Here is a 20,481-nt window from a genome sequence, read left to right on the forward strand (position 1 = left end):
CCCAATGAGCTCCTAACTTTACCCAGGCTGCTCCCCCTATCTGCCCCTACACTACTGGGATGTACCACCCCCCTCCCACTCCAGCCAGGAACAGACTCGGTCGTACCTGCACATTTCCAAGTGGGAGTACCGTTGGTCTGTTCCTCGGAAATGGGATGTGTGTAGTGCATGCAGCTTTCTGAGCTCAGTTCCACACTCCATCCTTACCCGGGAGTGGAATATCACACCTCTGGGTTGAGGTGCAATACCCCTGTAGCAGCCGAATCCTCAGGGTGCTACATTCCCCCCTGGTAAATCACAGCACGTCCTCGGGCTGTAAGATATAAAAACACCAAAACATACAATTATTGCATAAACAACATAATAAAAACATATAAAACATATATATCAGCAATAAAACTTTTTTTTTTTTTTTTCATAAATAACATTCTCGTAGACTTCTCTTGCTTCTAGCTCCTCCTCCGGACACTGTGCAACGTGTGCCCGGGAAAAGTGCAACAGTTTCTCTAGAAAAATGGTCTTCCTATAAAACCGGTAGGGGGCGCTTTAGGAAGCGCAACTATATACAAGGGATATGGCCGCTCTCAGTCCTCGGCCAGGTATTAGGAAAGGGATGACCGCTCTCAGTCCTCGGTCAGAGGGATTAAGGGAAATACGGGTAACAGTTCAATTCTCTGGTCCCAACGGGGACTATATTAGCAACAACGGTTCACTGTGCCCCGACGGGCAACTATATACAGCTTCTACTCTGCTGTGCTCAACGACGACGTCCTCCTGCTCTTTCTTTGTGATTCACTTTAGCTTCAGACCCGTTCGGGCACGTATGCTGGGCAAATAGATTTTCTCCCCGATGCGGCACTCTTGGTTTTATGGGCGCGGTGGTGGTGGCGCCCGGTTTGCCCAGGCCTTGCGGCCAGGCCTGGGGCACCTGGAAAGTGAAGGGCACCGTAAGGACGGCGGCGCCCTGGGCTACTTGGCCCTGCGACCAGGCCGGTGGCTCCGCGGAGGTAGGGGGCGCTGTTGGTATTGCGGCGCCCGGGGGTACTAGGCCCTGCGACCAGGCTGGTGCTACTTCCTGCTTGGTCACGCTCGGGGTCGAGGCGTGTGACGTCACAGGGGTCGCGGCTCCCGTTTGAGGCCTAGTCTGCGGCGGTGACGTTGCGGTTACGGGCACGGCAGGGGGTACTTCGGGCTCTGCGACGGGGAGCTGGGGCAGGTACGCGGTTTCCCGGTTTGGGGTAGAGACGTCCCCTTTACCTGCCTCCTTTCGTTCGGCTCCCTTCTCGGCGCCGTCTCCTGCCTTCAGTCCTCCTGCGCCATCCTCAGAGGCGGTCTGTCTCCTCGTCTCGGGTGGCGTGCTCCGCTGACGGGTTCTTGTCTGCTGGGCCATCTCTCGGCTCCACTCCGCTAACGTCTCTCGCTGCACCCGGGCCATCCTCCGTGCGAGGCCCTCCAGCGCAGTCTGTGCACACTCCCGATCTCGGGGGAGCTGTGCCAGGACCTCCACTAAGCCTAGTGGGGTCGTTGCTTCTAGCAGGCTCCTGACCAACGGGTCGGTGCTGCTCTGCTCTCCTCTCGTTGTCTCCAGCAGGCCTTCTGGAGTGGCGACCGGCAACAGGCTCCTGACCACTGGGTCGGTGCTGCCTGGAGTGGCGGCCCGCATCAGGCTCCTGACCGCTGGGTCGGTGCTGCCTGGCTCTCCCTCCATCTCCGGGTAGGCTCTTTCTGGACTCTGCTCTAGGCTTCTTGTCTCCGGGTGCGCTCTCTCCAGACTGCTCCAGGCGACACCCATCTTTGCTCTCTTGTTCTCAGTCCTCCCACTTCGAGGGCGGTCCCGGGGCCACTTGGTGATTGTCAGCTCCAGGGGCAGTTCTTTCACGCTGACAGACACCTCTAGCATCACAGTCTCTGTTGGTGGGGGCGGTTTCCACTTTTGGCGCCATTTTCGGTCCTGGCCCACGATGGGAGGCGGCCTCTTGCCATCCTCTGGCACGCCCATAATGGCGTCCGCTCTGACAAGGCGGGAAACCTTTGGAAATGGCGGGAATCGTCTCCCAGTGGCGGGAAACTCTGCAGATGGCGGGAAAAAGCTGTTAATGGCGGACAACCGGCGGGAATCGACCTGTGATGGAGTCCGATGGCGGGGACCCTCCGGAACCGTCAGGAGACTTCTTTTTGAGGTAAACTTGTTCTTTTCTTCAGGCACGCAGTACCCGGGTGTTGCGGGCACGTAATCCTGCCGACTACGCCAAAGTTGACGCACCCCCTGGGCCATATTCTTTAGGGGAATACCCGGAGCCGGATCAGATGGGGGTTGTAGTCTCCGAGTGGCTGTGACCCGGTCCGTGCCCAGGGTGTCAAGCTCAGAGTATGTGGCAGTCCTACAGATGTTATAAAGTTCGTTATGTCGACTACGCCACCCGTTGGATTGCGGTCACTACGGCCGCCGCTGCAGCAGGGTCCGCTGAGGCTGATGGCGTTGGTGCAGCTTTAGATAGTATAACCCCCAACGGGAGGGGTATGGCCTCAGGGGGTCAGGTGCAGAGGATGGGGGTTGTGGTGGTGCAGCGTAGATGTTAATTAAAGACAGAGTCGGGTTGTGCAGTTCAGGGTGTTTACTTACTGCAGATATTCCGGTCACTCCGGCCTTGAGTGACCACCCGAGCCGTGCTGCGTCCACCAGGTCCTGGATTCAGCCAACCCCCAAGCAAGTCCGGAGCGTGTCCCTGAGCCCTCCTTCTTGTCCTTTCTTCTGGCCGTCCCCACCAGGGATCCACCTAGGTCCGGCTCCCTCGGGCCTTCTGTTGGTAACCCTTGACTCTGGGTTCCCTGACCCTACGCGTGGTCTGCCTTCCGGGTGGATATGGTGGGTGGCCGTGGCAGATGCTGCCCACGGCCTCCGGTCTCTGGCTGAGGTATGCTGTAGCCCCCACCAGTTTGGGATCCGGTACCCTGTTGCCAACTCTTCACCCTAGGGTTGTACTTGGGTTCTCAGAGTTCCTTCTGTCTCCCCCTCTGGGTCTTTCTTTCTCTCCTCTCTCACTCTTGCTCTGGGGCTGCTCTGCTCTTCTGCTCTCTTCCTCTGCAAAGACTGACTGACTGACCCTGATCTTAGATGGTGCCCACCTTAAATACTCCCTCTATGTGTGAGCTCAGGTGACCAGCACCCAATGAGCTCCTAACTTTACCCAGGCTGCTCCCCCTATCTGCCCCTACACTACTGGGATGTACCACCCCCCTCCCACTCCAGCCAGGAACAGACTCGGTCGTACCTGCACATTTCCAAGTGGGAGTACCGTTGGTCTGTTCCTCGGAAATGGGATGTGTGTAGTGCATGCAGCTTTCTGAGCTCAGTTCCACACTCCATCCTTACCTGGGAGTGGAATATCACACCTCTGGGTTGAGGTGCAATACCCCTGTAGCAGCCGAATCCTCAGGGTGCTACACAAGGTCTGCGTGGGCGGAGCCAGTGCAAGGTCTGCATGGGCGGAGCATGAGACTACCAATCAGATTGCGATCTTTGAATTCCTGCCTCATGCTCCGCCCACGCAGATCCTGCACTAGGCATAACACAGTGCATCAGTTCTGCGTGTACTGTTGCTTTAAATGTTAATTATTTCAGTATTTTTTAGATTGTGACTTGTAGCTACAGTTATATATTTCCTGAATACTCCCAGCTCAATCACTCCACACTAATTAAAGTTTTCATTTAGTCTAATTAGTCCAATGATAGTATAAACGTCACATTCATCATTTACTCCAGGGCAGAGCAGCCGCTCTTTTTACTCTTTTTTTTGTTTTGTTTTGTTTTTTTTGCCTCTGAATTTTATTAAATGTAAACTTCTCTTCTTCTTGCCGGAGGGCGACATTACCCAGCGCCGCAATTTGCTGTAAAAAAAAATGGCTAAGTTAACTGCAGCTATTGGCAGCGGCGAGCAGAAGCCCAGGCTGCGGGAATGTCTCCTCTGTGCATCGCAAAAACCCCAAAACGAGGCCTCCATCAACGGCAAAATTGACTCTTGTCCTACAGAAATTTTTGAAGCCAAAAGTGAAGATTTTTTTTTTTTTTCTTAAAAACTTAATTGTTTTATGTATGTTTATTTAATAAAAAAAATGGTGTTTGGAAAAGAAGCGCGGCTTAGTGGACATGGACATGATAGAGAGCGGCAGCCCACTTGGGAAACCTTCTATTACACAGGTTCCTACTATGTACATAAACATGTTTTTTTTTATTGCTTTTTCTTTTCTAAAAACAGCGCCATTCCAGTCTACAGGTAGTGTGCGGTATTACAGCTCAGCTTTATTCTTTTCAATAGAGTGCCATGGACGGGTATAGCGCAATATCTGGAACGAAGAAGCCCCAAAAGGGGCAATAAGAAAAGTGCCCCACATGCGAATAGTGCAGCCCCCCTAACTAAGAGGACAGTTTTGGGGCCTCATTGCTTTAGCTAGAGCACGGCTTCATTTAAAGGGCCCTGACTGTACATTCGGTAGCAGGAAGACATCAAGTGTCAGATAACATAACGATTTTTAATTAGCGGTATGTTTGCTAACGATCTGCAGTGTGTGACGCTCCGTGAGGAGGCGAGGACCCCCAGCTCATTGCCCAGGAGCTTATTACACCAGTGAAGTCCCAGCCAACCGTAAGGGGCCGCACATTTGTAATTCAGAGCAGGTCAAGCCGTCACGCAAAGCAGGACAACGGCATAGACAGGACACAATTACATGGGACTGCATGTGGCGAGACAGGAAATCTCTACATCACTGAAGGAAGGGGAGATAACACCTAGCGTCACATTACAGATAGCATGATAGGTAACTAACTACATGCGTCATAGCACAGTGCACATAGTCATGGCCGAAAGTGCGGAAAACTACAGTCTAGATTGTTCATGTCTCTGGGTCAGCAGTGGGGTCCTCCTGGACTGCGTTGTTCCAATACACACAAAGGAAATAAACGTGTATAACAATGTGTAATTGTAAGAACTTTCTGGGAGAAATACTTCATTTTCTGGAACAATTTTAAGGGTGCCAACACTTTCAGCCATGACTGTATATAATTATATATAGGAGATGCCCAGGTTATACCGGCTCTATATATATAATTATATACCGGAGATGCCCTGGTTATACCGGCTCTACATATATAATTATATACAGGAGATGCCCAGGTTATACCGGCTCTACATGTATAATTATATACAGGAGATGCCCTGGTTATACCAGCTCTACATATATAATTATATACAGGAGATGCCCAGGTTATACCGGCTCTACATGTATAATTATATACAGGAGATGCCCAGGTTATACCGGCTCTACATGTATAATTATATACCGGAGATGCCCTGGTTATACCGGCTCTACATATATAATTATATACAGGAGATGCCCAGGTTATACCGGCTCTACATGTATAATTATATACAGGAGATGCCCTGGTTATACCAGCTCTACATATATAATTATATACAGGAGATGCCCAGGTTATACCGGCTCTACATGTATAATTATATACAGGAGATGCAAAGGTTATACCGGCTGTACATGTATAATTATATACAGGAGATGCCCAGGTTACACCAGCTGTACGTGTATAATTATATACAGGAGATGCCCAGGTTACACCAGCTGTACGTGTATAATTATATACAGGAGATGCCCAGGTTATACCGGCTGTACATATATAATTATATACAGGAGATGCCCTGGTTATACCAGCTGAACATATATAATTATGTACAGAAGATGCCCAAGTTATACTGACTGAATATATATATATATATAATTACATCTAGGAAATACCCAGGTTATACCAGCTGAACATATATCATTATATACAGGAGATGCTAGGGTTATACTGGCCGCACATATATAATTATACAGTGCTGCTCACCATTATTGGCACCCCTTCATTTTTTCATAGACTGTACAAATAAATGGAAATGTACCAAAGTTATATCCTCAGGATTTTTTAATTAATGGTCCAAAGTAACACAACAATAAAACGTTGTTTTTCAACTTTCATGCTGAAATTTCAAAGAAAAAAACTGATTAAACACCATGTGCAGCAATAAAGCCACCCCTAATTAATACTAGGCTGCACACCCTTTGGAATTTCTGACAGCCTCCAAACGTTTCTTGTAGCCATCTATAAAGCTTCTTGTAATTCTCAGCTGGAATTTTCTCCCACTCTTCCTTTGCAGTTTGTTCAAGCTTTTGAATGTTTGCAGGGATCTTTTTCCCAATGACAGATTTCATCTCACCCCAAAGATTTTCAATGGGATCAAGGTCAGGACTCATTGCTGGCCATTTTAAAACAGTCCATTTTTTCTTTTTCAATCATTCCGGTGTACTTTTGGATGTGTGCTTTGGGTTATTGTCTTGCTGGAGGAACCATGATCTTCTACTCAAACCAAGTTCTCTTACACTGGGTAGGACATTTCACTCTAACATCTCTTGAATAATTCTCTGATTTCATGATTCCTGTGATACGGTCAAGACCTCCAGTAACAGAAGCAGCAAAGCAACCCCACAGCATTATGGATCCTCCACCATGCTTAACTGTTGGTAAGCTGTTCTTTTCCTTATAAGCTTCATTGCACTGAATGTAAACAAACTGTTGCTTTGCATTGCCAAAAAGCTCTATTTTTGTTTCATCTGTCTACAGAACATTTTCCCAGAAGGATTGTGGTTTGTCAAGGTACTCTTTGGAAATTATCAGTTGTTCCTTTTTATGTCTTTTCTTCAGCAATGGTTTCTTCCTTGGCATTCGCCCATAAAGCCATAAAGCTCTGCTTGACTTAGTGTGCGGTATATTGTACTTGTTGAAACCATGACCCCAGACTGTTCCAGGTTGGCCTTCAGGTCTTTGAATGTTTGATGTGGTGTTTTTTTTCCCATCATTCGCACCAACCTTCGAAGACATCTCTTGTCAATTTTCCTCTTTCCCCCATGTCCAGGGAGGTTCCTGACGGTTCCATGCTTGGCAAACTTCTTAATAACATTGTGCATTGTTGAAACTGGGATATCAGTTTAGAGATGGCCTCATACCCTTTGGAAGTCTTGTGTTTGCTAATAATAGCAGTTCTGATGTCCTCAGACATCTGCTTTGTCTTCACCATTGTGACATAGGAACAGGGCCTACCATGTGGCTTTTTAAAACACTGACGTCATCATTCATTAGCTAATTCATGTCACATGGGCACCAACAATTAATCACAGGTGAATCTCTTTTGTGATTTACCACAGGTGAGGCAAAAGGTTGCCAATACCAGTGTCACAGCAAGCTTTAGGTTTTTCTATTTTTCCCTCCTGTTGTTTTTGGTTTCAAATGATTATCATTTGCTCTTTAGTATTTAACACGTGAGCTCTATACAAAAAACTGTTTCACTTGATTCATTTTTTTCAGGAGATATTCCACATTATGTACTTACACTTCATGGGTGCCAATAACGATGAGCAGGACTGTATATAGGAGATACCCAGGTTATTCCAGCTGTACATATATAATTATATACAGGAGATGCCCAGGTTATACAAGCTGTGCATATATAATAATATATAGGAGATACCCAGGTTATACCAGCATGCTCCATATCATACTGTACATGATGTATGACTCTGACATTACTTTCCTATCACATCCTTTATACTTGGCTCCAGTGCTAATATTGATACTCCCATCAGTGTCCACCTTATCTGACTCCAGTGCTGCAGTGCATAGGTTAATACCCTATATCATAACACCTGACTGCAGTGCAGTGGTGAATACTCCATTATCTCCAGTGCTTCATGGGTTAATACTGCTATCCTAATAACTGTATCGCACCGCAGTGCAGGGGTTAATATTAACCATTATAAGTGACTACTGGAGAATGCTCCTACATAGTATCTGACTCCAGTGCTGCAGTGCAGAGGTTAATACTCCCATCATGTTCCCTTTATTGGCTCTAGTTTGCAGACCTTGCAGCACAGAGGTAATACTCCCATCCTCTCCACTCTGCATAGTCCCAATTCTGCAATGAAGGGGGGAGTGCTCTACTCCTTTCAATTACCAAGTTTCCAGTCTCAGCCTCCAGTGCTGCACTGCAGAGGTTAAATGCTACCCTGACTCTCATATGTCAAATTAGTATTGCAGCAATCTAGGGGTTAATACTTATTGCTGTCCTTTGCACCTGGCTCCAGTACAGCAGATCAGAGGTTAATGCCCCATGCAATCCCCAATACTTGCACCCCCTGTTCTCTGGCTTCAGTGCTAGAGTCTCCGCCAGGTCCCTCCTCCTGCAGAGCGATTAAGAGATGAGAAGAAGGGAGTGAGTGAGGATGGAAAGGAGGGAGGAGGACTGATGATTGGGAGGGGGGAATTCTCCTAATCCAGGCTCATGGACCACTGTGGAGAGTAGGAGCTACCTGGAGCACAGGGACTGCTGATGGAGAGCAGGTAAGGACTGCTGATGTGCACCCTGATATACATTCAACTGTTCAGAGAGGATACAGGCACAGCAGATGGAGAACAGGCAGGCAGAGTGCTGGAAGCACAGACTGCAGGTGGCAAGTAGACAGGGACTGCTGCTGGTGATCAGGGAAGGACTGCAGGAGGCTAATGGATAGGGACTACTGATGGAGAAACGAGAACTGCAGGTGGAAAATACACAGGGACTGCTGATGGAGATAGAGGACTGCTGGGGGAAAGGAATGGACTGCTGCTGGTGATCAGGGAAGGACTGCAGGTGGCTAATAGATAGGGACTACTGATGGAGAAACGAGAACTGCTGGTGGGGGAAAAGAAGGGACTGCTGGTCGTGATCAGGGAAGGACTGCAGTTGGCTGATAGGGACTACTGATGGAGAAATGAGAACTGCAGGTGGCAAATGCACAGGGACTGCTGCTGGAGATAGAGGACTGCTGGGGAAAAGAAGGGACTGCTGGTGGTGATCAGGGAAGGACTGCAGGTGGCTAATAGATAGGGACTACTGATGGAGAAACAAGAACTGCTGGTGGGGGAAAAGAAGGGACTGCTGGTGGTGATCAGGGAAGGACTGCGGTGGCTAATAGATAGGGACTACTGATGGAGAAACGAGAACTGCAGGTGGCAAATACACAGGTACCGCTGCTGGAGATAGAGGACTGCTGGGGAAAAAGAAGGGACTGCTGGTGGTGATCAGGGAAGGACTGCAGGTGGCTAATAGATAGGGACTGCTGCTGGTGATCAGGAGGGAAGGACTACTGAAGATCAGAGGACTCCAGGTGGCAAATAGACAGGGACTTCAGCTGGAGATCATTGAAGGACTGCTGGTGGAGATCTAGAAGGACTGCTGGTGGAGATCAGAGAATTGTGGTGGTGGAGAAACAAGGGGGTGGATGATGTGGGAGAATTTCTGGTAGCAAGTAGAGAGGGACTTCTGGTGGAGATTAGAATGTTGTGGCGAAAAGTGACTGCCTGTGGAGACGCAAGGGGACTGCTGGTGGAGAAAGGAAATGGACTGTTTGTGTAGATCATAGGGGGACTAAAGAAAAGAAAGGGACACTACTGATGGTGAAAAGATAGGAATTGTTGGTGGAAATCAGATGGAGATTTCTTCTGGCAATTCGGAGGAGGGCTGTTAGAGGACATTAGATGAGGACTACTGGTGGAAAAAAGATGGATTGTTGATGTAGATTATAGGGAGACTGCTGGTTGTCATTAGATGGAGGAGTAGAGGGAAAAAAAGAAAAAAACTACTAGTAAAGAAAATGTAGAGTTTTGGTGGAGATCAGATGTTGACTGCTAGTGGCAAAAAGTAAGGGACTGTTGATGTATATCAAAGAGGTGCTGGTGGAGTTTAAAAAAAAAAAGACTGCTCTTGAATAACAGAAGGAGGACTGCAATGAAGAACTAAGAGAAACTACAGGTGGAGAGCAGGTATAGACAGGTGGGGCACTGCTGATCAGTTTTGGAGGATTTCTGATGGAGATCGGTTATGGAGGATTTCCTGTAGAGATCAGTGATAGAGGATTTATGCTGGAGATCAGTTATGGAGTACTTCTTCTGGAGATAAATTATGAATGACTTCTGCTGGAGATCAGTTATGGAGGACTTCTGCTGGAGATCAGTCAGGAACTTTTAGTGGAGATTCTGGGATTAGTGAAAGACTTGTGGTGGAAATCAGTTATGGGGGACTTCTAGTGTAGCTCAGTGGGGGTCTACTGGTGGAGATCAGTGGGGGACTGCTAGTGGAGATCAGTGAGGACCTCTGGCCTAGATTAGTCAGGACTTCTAGTAAGTAGAGAGTGGTAACTTAATGGATAGTTCATTTAGACAACTTGGCTATAGCACACATGAACTGCTGCAGGAATGCACACAAGGACTGGGGACAGCACCTGCTGGTGAAGACTTTGCAGAAGGACCAGCTGGTGGAGAGGACAGTACTACAGAGCTATTACTAGAACAGATAGGAAGGGACTGCATGAAGATCAGGCAGCGGCATCAGGTACTAAACTACCACAAAGTACTAGAACATTAAAAAGGTACTGCTGAGGGATGTCTTGGTGAGAAGGTGCCAGTACCCACTTCTGGAGATGGAGTTACCAGGGTGGAGGGCAGTGAGGGGCATCAAGCTGAGAGCAGGCTGAGACATCTGGTGGAGAGCTGTGAAGATACTGTGATAGTGGCTGTGCTGGAGAACAAGTAGGCACAGATGGTAGAAACCATGAGGGCAGCTGCTGGAGAACTGTTAGGGACTGACTGCAGAGAGTGGGACAGGACTGTTGATGGAGACCTGCTGAGGACTGTTAGTGAGGTGCACCCGGGCACACCTGGTGGACAGCATGCACGGCTGGCAGAAAATAGCAGTTACTACATAGGTTGTGTTGTAATGCAGTATGTACAGTGCTCAGGATGAGAGCTTGTATACATGCAGTAGCTACAGGCTGTATATAGGGCAGCATGGCAGTGCCAGCTTTTCTAATTTGGACCAGGGCACTGTGGACACAAGAATGCCTGCAGAGCTGCATGTGAATGAATCCCCATTACCTCCAGGAGCCGATCAATAAGATGCAGAGATGATCCGTGCTGTGTAAACAGTCATCCCCTCGTACACGGACTAATGGGAAAAGCCGCAATGTATAGCAGGCAGGATACAGCCGGAGCCAGACAGAAGATCTGCAGTCAACGCTCTCTGATCCAGCTTTTGATAGTCCAGAACATGTGTATATGGTGCTATGAGAAACCCCCACAAAATGTAGACTCCTGCAGTTGTTGCTCAGGTCACAGGTAAAGGGGTACGCCGACCAATGACATCTATGGAATATCCATAGGAAATGCACCAATGTGCCCCCACCTATTGGAACAATGGGGGTCTCATGGTCCCCCTTACACCAAGCAAGATGACCAAGAAAGGGAGAAGTATCAGAAGTGACCCAACTGAGGCGGCAGGTCTATGAGAAGCACGGCTGTGCCCATGAGGGTCCATGTATATGACCTGTGACATGGCACCATAGAAATCTACGGCAGAGGCTGGACCTCTGTGCTCCCATATTGTGGCCTGGACTATGCGTCTGGTACCCCGAAAATACCTATCTATCTATCTATCTATCTCATATCTATTATCTATCTCATATCTATCTATTATCTATCTCTCTCTCTTTATCTCATTTCTATCTATTCTATTATCTATCTCATATCTATTATCGATCTCATATCTATTATCTAACTATCTGTCTCATATCTATCTCTCTATCTATCTATCCCATATCTATCCTATTATCTATCTCTCTCTCTTTATCTCATTTCTATCCATCCCATATCTATTATCTATCTATCTCTCTATTATCTATCTTATTATGGATCTCATTTCTATCTATCTATCCTATTATCTATCTATTATCTATCTATCTTCTTTGGTATCTGTCATTTCTTAGACTATCTGTATCATATCATCTTTCTTTCTACCTTTATGTATCTGTCTCACTTCTACCTACAACAGATATCCAGTTATCCGTTTGTCCGTCTCTCACTGTATCTGCTTATGATACATAGATCTATAGATGGATATGAGACAGATGTGATGGACATAAATATGAGAGAGTAATAGCAATAGATCACAGACATACGCAGACAGTGTAGAGATACGGTTACTGTCTCCCATCAGGAGGGCGCACATTTTGTAGTTTTATTGCAGCATTTTATTTCCCAGCTGTAGCTCACATTTGTTGTATAATTAAGCGAGCCATTCTCCGGAGCAGCGCTCGTCGGCTCTACGGCTTCATTAGTGCAGATAATCAAGATTTCATTGTGTTTGAATTGAACTGAAGAACTGGGCGCAGAGGTTTGTGAGACGGACTGGATACATCAGTGTCACATTAGGACGGCTGTGCTCACACGTCCTCGCTGGTCTGTATGAGCCTTCTACACTGATATATGGCCCCTCCAGGGAGGGAGGATCAGGGCCAGTGCAGAGGGGCCGAGCTGTTTCCCTTGTAGCCAGTCACATTTCTGCTTTTGCTTTTTGGCTTTCTGCTCTGGCTCCCATGGGGCGGTCCCAAGTTTAGGACCACCCCCGCTCAATTATTTCCTTTTAGTGCCCCTGAACCACAGTTCTGGGGAAATTCTCTGCTCTATTAATGTTTGTGAACAATTTAGAGGGGTTTGCACTGATTGATTACTGAACATGGGGGTCCTCTGGTTGTGGGGATTGTCATGGGCCTCAGCAATAGGACCCCCACTGTCTCCGTAGTGCATAGAGATTATAGTCAGTGATGTCTAATGCCAGTCGTAACAGAAGTGCGGCCCTCCCAGCCCCTCTTACTATATAAATGAGGAGGTGGGGACAGGCTAAGTCCGGAGCGCTGTCCAGAACACGTGACTCCCATAAACTACAGTGAATTATTTAAGATGCCATTTACAAACAGCTGACCGAGCCGCACAAGAATCCGATCTTAAATATAGCCGGGGACAAGGAGACTGCGCCTCTATCTCCGAACCTTTCACCATCTCTATCCCAGATGTCAGGAGGACAGACCTGCTTGTAAGGCGCTTCTGTGAGTGCATTACCAGGGCATGTCACCGTGGTTTACAGCGCTCGTAAAAATGATGGATGGAAGTGAGATAGAAAAATAAAAGCAGCACTTTTCCATGCAAAAATGGGTGCAAAGCCCCCAAGGTGATCACCGACTCCTATACTGTTTGATAAAGACTCTGCCATTCTGACCCGAAATGTCGCATAGGCTAAATAACATCTGTTTTTTCATCATCATTGGGAGTTTTTGAATGGACAGATAGACATTTTTTTTTAAATATTAGATAAATAGACCTGAAACGAATGGATAGATAGAAAATAGAAAGATTGAAAATAGATATATAGAGATATGATAGATAGAAAGATATGAGATAGATGGATATATATATACAGTGAAGGAAATAAGTATTTGATCCCTTGCTGTTTTTGTAACTGACAAAGACATGAACAGTCTATAATTTTAAGGGTGGGTTAATTTTAACATTGAGAGATAGAATATCCAAAAAAAATCAAGAAAATCACATTGTATAAATTAGATAAATTTATTTGCATTTTACAGTGAGAAATAAGTATTTGATCCCCTTCAAACAATTATGAGTTCTGGCTCCTACAGAGCAGTTAGACGCTCATAATCAACTCATTACCTGCATTAAAGACAGCTGTCTTACATAGTCACCTGTATAAAAGACTCCTGTCCACAGACTCAATTAATCAGTCAGACTCTAACCTCTACAACATGGGCAAGACCAAAGAGCTTTCTAAGGAGGTCAGGGACAAGATCATAGACCTGCTCAAAGCTGGAATGGGCTACAAAACCATAAGTAAGAAGCAGAATAGTGATTGCTGCTCTGGAGTATAATACAGGATGTAACTCAGGATCAGTACAGGATAAGTAATGTAATGTATGTACACAGTGACTGCACCAGCAGAACAGTGAGTGCAGCTCTGGAGTATAATACAGGATGTAACTCAGGATCAGTACAGGATAAGTAATGTAATGTATGTACACAGTGTATGCACCAGCAGAATAGTGAGTGCAGCTCTGGAGTATAATACAGGATGTAACTCATGATCAGTAATGTAATGTATGTACACAGTAACCCCACCAGCAGAATAGTGAGTGCAGCTCTGGAGTATAATACAGGATGTAACTCAGGAGCAGTACAGGATCAGTAATGTACGTACACAGTGACTGCACCAGCAGAATAGTGAGTGCAGCTCTGGAGTATAATACAGGCTGTAATTGAGGATAATGTGTTTAGAAAGTTAGTTAACCTTTTTGGTTGATAATGATATACTGCCTAATAGCTTCTTTCGGTTGCCAGGAAATAGCTAATTTGGCACTGAGGTGAAAGCAAACAATGAGCAAGTAGGCTTGGCAATAATTAAAGTCTTTTGCTGCCATGGTTTCCTATTGTGGTAAAAATACACTTAGGTGGAGAATCCCTTTAAGGAAAGAGAGACATCATGAACTCCCCGGCCAGACACATAATTTGGGGCACTGTACAATTCTCATACACATTTAATTGCTGATTTACAGCCACAGTGGAGTCAGACGCTGCTGTCAATCACCTCCGGGACACGGCAAGATGAATGGGGGCGACCTAATGTTCTCCATTAAGTGTTTCTCTTGACCTCTGAAAGTCCAATATTCTCCGAGCCCATTAGGATGTCAGGATTTGATAAACGGCATTTCAATCACTTTTTTTTAATCTGTTCCATGAATCTTCTTGGATCCTTTCAACTTTTTGGAGGCTGACCAACAATTTTCATTACCTTTTTTCTTTTGTTTTAGTTTTACTATTCTATTAGTTTCATGTCATTTCCTTTTACGCCGATACCTTTTACCCTGTGGGTGATCTATATCAGAAGCCTGTGACCCAGTTTTAGGGCAGAAGCAAATGAGACATCATATAATTACTGTACCTAGCATTATGATTTGGCTGTGACATTGGGAATGGCATAAATACTAGCGACATTTTTTTTTAGTTTAAAGGGATTTAGTTTATGACGGTATTAGGAGGGTCCGTTGCTCAGTCCCCCCCGGCAGAGCGAGGGATGTTTAGCAGCTGTAGTTTTGTGATCAGAGATGGAGTAGTGACATTACTCGGCGTCACATGGAAATCTCCCTGGATTTCCATCTATACAAGTAAGAAAGATAAAATATGACTGCTCAGGCTCCTGAGTGACAGTCCCTCCCGCTCTGCCGCTTCTCTAGATCACACCAGTTCCTCAGGATGACAGGTCCTAGATAGCAGCGAGCTCTGTCAGAAGGGGATTATTCAGATGGGGGACAGTAAGGAGAGCAGTTCATTCCATAGCCATGTGTTCCTATTGGTGCCCCCGGCCAAGGAAAGAAACTGTGGCGGAGATAAACCAAGCAATCAGGATCGATGGAGGTACCAGAGGTCTGAACAACTCCAATCTCTGTGATTGCAAGATAGGAATACCCCTTTAAATTTTTTAGGTTTTTGGACATACTTATTATCGCCATTGACTGTGCTGTTGAGTCTTCTGAACTATTGTCCAAGGGTCATTGGTCACAGGGGACCCATGGCTCCTTCATCAGTTTCCATTAGTGAGATCTACCTATCTCAGAGGCTTGATTCGTTACGACCTTGGCTAATTTAGGAAACTTGCAATCAACTGGACATTTTGGCCCCTGGAGGGGATCTGTAGTATTGTATGTATCACCATTTATGTTAGTTACATTGATGGCTTGAGTCCACTTGAGCATTCAGGAATCCATCTCTATATTGTCCATGGGGTCTTCATGAAATAACCCCTTGAAGTCCCAGTCCACCTCTCACCTGAATGTGGCTTTAGATAGCGGTCAAGGGTTGCGTCTTCTGTATATTAGTAGATTGTGAGAAGACCAAGAAATGATGACTATGTATGACGCAATAGAAGGTCAATATGGGTACAAAGCCCTCAAGACTGTCCTAAGTTTATAGCACCCAGTCCTAATTTCTTTTTTTTTTATTTTATGTAGAATTTTTATTGAAAAGTTTTTAACATACAGTAATATTCAATACAAACAGAAGTGATATTTCAGACCAAGTGCCAAGCTTGGTGCAAGATGAGATTAGTGAAACAAAAAAGAAAATTAACAAACTAAACTGTTCTATAAACAAAGCATCTAAATGTTTGTGAATTATATCATTTGTGACTTCTTTCCTAATTAGAAATGCGGAGTTGGCCTAGGTTACCTTTGAGATCCTCCGAGATGTACCAAGCAGCATTAATAAAAGGTGTTAATATACTTTTTTCTTTTTGAGAGCAGAACTCTGCGATAAATTGTTTCCACTTGAACAGAAATGTTCTTGCTTGCTACTCTAAATTACAGACTGTGTCTCATTTTTCATCCTCCATATAATTTTTATTTTGGGCTAACAGTTCAGGGATAGAGGGAGTAGAGGGTTCTAGCCATAATTTAAGAATTATTTTTTTGCTAGAAGTATTAAAGTGTGGATCAATTTTAGAGGACCCTTAGATTGATTAGTTTTGACACCTGAGCTGTACCAATAATGTAAAAGAGCTGATTGGGGAACTAATGAGTAGTCAGAGCCCCATAGTGTGACAATATTATTTGAAACCCGTTTCCAGAAGTATGCTATCTTAGGGCAGTGCCATAAACCATGCAGTAGATCGGAGAGGAATGATCTATACCGAGGGCCCTGTACACTCCTCGATCTGAATTTGACTTTAGATGGAGGACAAGGGTTGTATCTTTTGCGTATTAGGAGATAGTGAGAAGACCAAGAAATTATGACTATGTATGATGTGAGGGAAGGTCCGTACAGTCCTCAAGACTCTTTTAAGGTGGGGTTGATAGGACGTGGTCCTCATGATTTGTGTATTGGGTAAACATGAATGGTCTGTCCTGTATTCAGTGGCATTAGGAGGTTTATGTTCTCCGATCCTTCCAACACAAATAAGACTGTATTTTGTTTTGCATGTCTTACATTTTCTAAACATTTTTTAATTTGCCAACAGAACAAGAGTATATTGAAAAGAAATCTAATTACAGATTGTGTGGGAGAAGAACACAGGAAGAATCTGTAGGATGCAGGCAGAGAAGCCAAGAAGAGCCAGAATTAGGAAAGAAAAATAAAATAGCCATACGGCCGACGACTGCAGTGCATTATGGTCTGACTAAACCTCAGCAGTGGATCTAGACCTTCATGAGCTTAATTGAGCATCACAAGTGCACATGTTGCCCTCGTCCTCCTAAAGCCAGGATCTCGCTTGGCTGAAGGTCACCATCTTTGACTTTCCTTCAGGTCTGTCTTCTTAGACTGGAACTAGCTACTAAAATTCTTCATTGGCCCTCTGGTTCCTTAAGGCAGGTATACATTTTCATGGTCACATACTGGATCCAAACACTGGACTTGTGGCCTCTGAAAACTTAGCCACTGAACTATGGCTGCTGGAGTGGCAACATGGCTTCCCTTCGCTCGAGCAGCAGCGGTGGGATGGCTTCCTCTTGCAAAGAGGCCGATGCCCAAGCCCCCGAGTGACAAAAGAAAGAGAAACGACGAAATACTGGTGGTCAATGTCAGCGGAAGGAAGTTCCAAACATGGAAAAATACATTGGATCGATATCCAGACACTTTGTTAGGAAGCACCGAGAAAGAGTTTTTCTTCAACCAGGAGACGCAGGAGTATTTTTTCGACCGTGATCCAGAGATGTTCAGGCACATCCTTAACTTTTACCGGACGGGAAAGTTACATTACCCCCGCCATGAATGCATCCAGGCCTTCGATGAAGAGCTGTCGTTCTATGGCATCATACCAGAGATCATTGGAGATTGTTGTCTAGAAGAATATCGCGACCGGAAAAAAGAGAACCTGGAGAGGCTAGCAGAGGATACAGAAGCGGAGACTGCGAACGATGCCCCTCTACCCCCCGATAGCACTTTCCGGCAGAGACTGTGGAGGGCCTTCGAGAACCCTCACACCAGCACTATGGCTCTCGTTTTCTACTATGTCACCGGTTTCTTCATTGCCGTCTCAGTGATTGCAAATGTTGTGGAAACGGTGCCTTGCCGTCCACCACCCGGGCGCCTTAAGGAGCTGCCCTGTGGGGAGAAGTACTTGACAGCCTTTGACTGCATGGATACGGCCTGTGTCCTGATCTTCACCTTTGAGTACCTCATGAGACTATTTGCGGCCCCCAGCCGCTGTAAGTTCATGCGCAGTGTGATGAGTATCATTGATGTTGTGGCCATCATGCCCTACTACATCCAGCTGGTCATGCCAGAGAACGATATGAGCGGTGCCTTTGTCACGTTACGTGTTTTCCGCGTCTTCCGGATCTTCAAGTTCTCCCGCCACTCCCAAGGACTGCGGATTCTCGGGTACACCCTGAAGAGCTGTGCCTCCGAGCTTGGCTTCCTCCTCTTCTCCCTCACCATGGCCATCATCATCTTTGCCACTGTTATGTTCTATGCAGAGAAGGGAACAGGCAAGACAAAGTTCACTAGCATTCCCGCGGCCTTCTGGTACACCATTGTTACCATGACAACACTGGGGTGAGTCACATGATCAGGAACACCATTGTCACCATGACAACACTGGGGTTGACTCACTCACATGATATGATATTGTTACTATGACAACACTGGGGTGGGTCACATGAACTGGTATTGTTGTTACTATGACAACTCTATGATCAAATTATCTGGTATTGTTATTATGACAACTCTAGGATCACATGTTCTGGCATTATTGTTACTATTACAACAAGAGGGTATGTCATGTGATCTCTTATTGTTACTATGAAATCATTAGGTTGTGTCACATGACCTCTTATGGTTACTATGAGAACACTAGGGTCATTTGATCTCTTATCAGTTACTTTGACAACACGTGACCTGTTATTGTTACTATGACATTACTAGGGTGAGTCACATGACTTCATATTGACAATTTGGTGTTATTGTTACTATGCCGACCAGCAACTTAATCATGTGATTTCTTTTTAAAGAGACGGTAGCTACTATTTGTCTTGTCAAAAAAATGTTCATCCTCTTTTTTTTGCATAGAGAATCATCAATCGAGTTCATATCCCGTTTTCTGGCCTCGTCTTTGTGCTAGTTTTCCCTTTAAAGGGGTCGTCCAGCAGGGAAAATATTTTTATGCCTGGTTCCTCTTCTACACGCAGGGAATGAAACTCAGCCAATCACAGGCCGCGGCAGGAACCACCTCAGTCAGTGATTGGCTGAGCTGCTGGACGGGATCAGAAGGTGGAGATCGGGGATCGGTCAGTTCAGTATCGCTACTTTTATCTCTTCCCCCCCTACCCCTGGACAACGTGTCTAGGCCAGGGCCACACGGCGACATCGGCTGAGCTCATCTAGACTGGTTACTATGGATGTCTTCCGTGACAACCGCAGTGCAATAAGACTGCCTCCAGAGACTCAGCTGTTCAGCTCCCGGATGGGACTGTGCTGCCACTTAATAAAGGCGAAAACTGCGCCATTTCCCACCGCGCCCTACATTATTGATCGGGTGCTTCTAAAAATACATGTGGGTGAAGAGCTCGAGGCTGCACGGACCCCGGGCCCCCCAGCTAATACTAACACCCACGTGGGCCGAGCTGTGCGGCAGATTCAGTTGTCATGTTCTGCACATCCCCATCCCCTGAACTATGGTGGCACTGGGGTAATTACCGGTATTAGCATGCTGGCAGGAGGGCGACGGTGATTTAGGAGCGCAGTAATTCATTAAGTGCGGAATCACAGTCACATATCTATTATCCACCCCTCCATGATGTGCCGACAGCCGAGGCCTGGTCAGGAGGAAGAAAGGGTTAATAATAGCTGCATAACTCTATATATACTACCTGTATGCACCATAGGTAACTATATACACTACCTGTATACACGATATATATATTTATATGTGTTATATATATATATATATATATATATATACAGTACAGACCAAAAGTTTGGACACACCTTCTCATTTAAAGATTTTTCTGTATTTTCATGACTTTGAAAATTGTACATTCACACTGAAGGCATCAAAACTATGAATTAACACATGTGGAATTATATACTTAACAAAAAAGTGTGAAACAACTGAAAATATGTCTTATATTCTAGGTTCTTCAAAGTAGCCACCTTTTGCTTTGATGACTGCTTTGCACACTCTTGGCATTCTCTTGATGAGCTTCAAGAGGTAGTCGCCGGAAATGGTTTTCACTTCACAGGTGTGACAGGTTTAATAAGTGGGATTTCTTGCCTTATAAATGGGGTTGGGACCATCAGTTGTGTTGTGCAGAAGTCTGGTGGATACACAGCTGATAGTCCTACTGTATTGACTGTTAGCTGCTTTTTTGTTGCCATAATACAAATTCTAAGTAAAGAAAAACGAGTGGCCATCATTACTTTAAGAAATGAAGGTCAGTCAGTCTGAAAAATTGGGAAAACTTTGAAAGTGTCCCCAAGTGCAGTTGCAAAAATCATCAAGCGCT

At 45.6% G+C, this 20,481-nt stretch overlaps 1 protein-coding gene and 1 long non-coding RNA gene across 3 annotated transcripts in view; one reads left to right on the forward strand and one right to left on the reverse strand.

The window, feature by feature from the left end:
- The window catches only part of KCND1 (potassium voltage-gated channel subfamily D member 1), a 91,328-nt gene that overhangs the window by 3,019 nt on the left and 67,828 nt on the right, over window positions 1–20,481 (forward strand). The window contains exons 1-2 of one of the 2 annotated variants that reach the window (XM_073640342.1): window positions 8,262–8,443; window positions 16,995–18,532. In XM_073640342.1, the coding sequence (XP_073496443.1) occupies window positions 17,421–18,532 (1,112 nt within the window). In that variant the 5' untranslated portion in view covers window positions 8,262–8,443; window positions 16,995–17,420. Of the gene's footprint in view, window positions 1–8,261; window positions 8,444–16,994; window positions 18,533–20,481 lie in introns of those variants that run through there. The other variant, XM_073640343.1, reaches the window with a different exon arrangement.
- The window catches only part of LOC141154426 (uncharacterized), a 65,128-nt gene continuing 62,868 nt past the window's right edge, over window positions 18,222–20,481 (reverse strand). The window contains exon 3 of the long non-coding RNA XR_012247437.1: window positions 18,222–18,445. This is a non-coding gene — a long non-coding RNA (uncharacterized lncRNA). The remainder of the gene's footprint in view (window positions 18,446–20,481) is intronic.

This window comes from Phyllobates terribilis, unplaced genomic scaffold, assembly GCF_046119375.1.
Source record: "Phyllobates terribilis strain yellow unplaced genomic scaffold, ASM4611937v1 Scaffold_7__3_contigs__length_470593459, whole genome shotgun sequence".
Lineage (NCBI taxonomy): Eukaryota > Metazoa > Chordata > Amphibia > Anura > Dendrobatidae > Phyllobates > Phyllobates terribilis.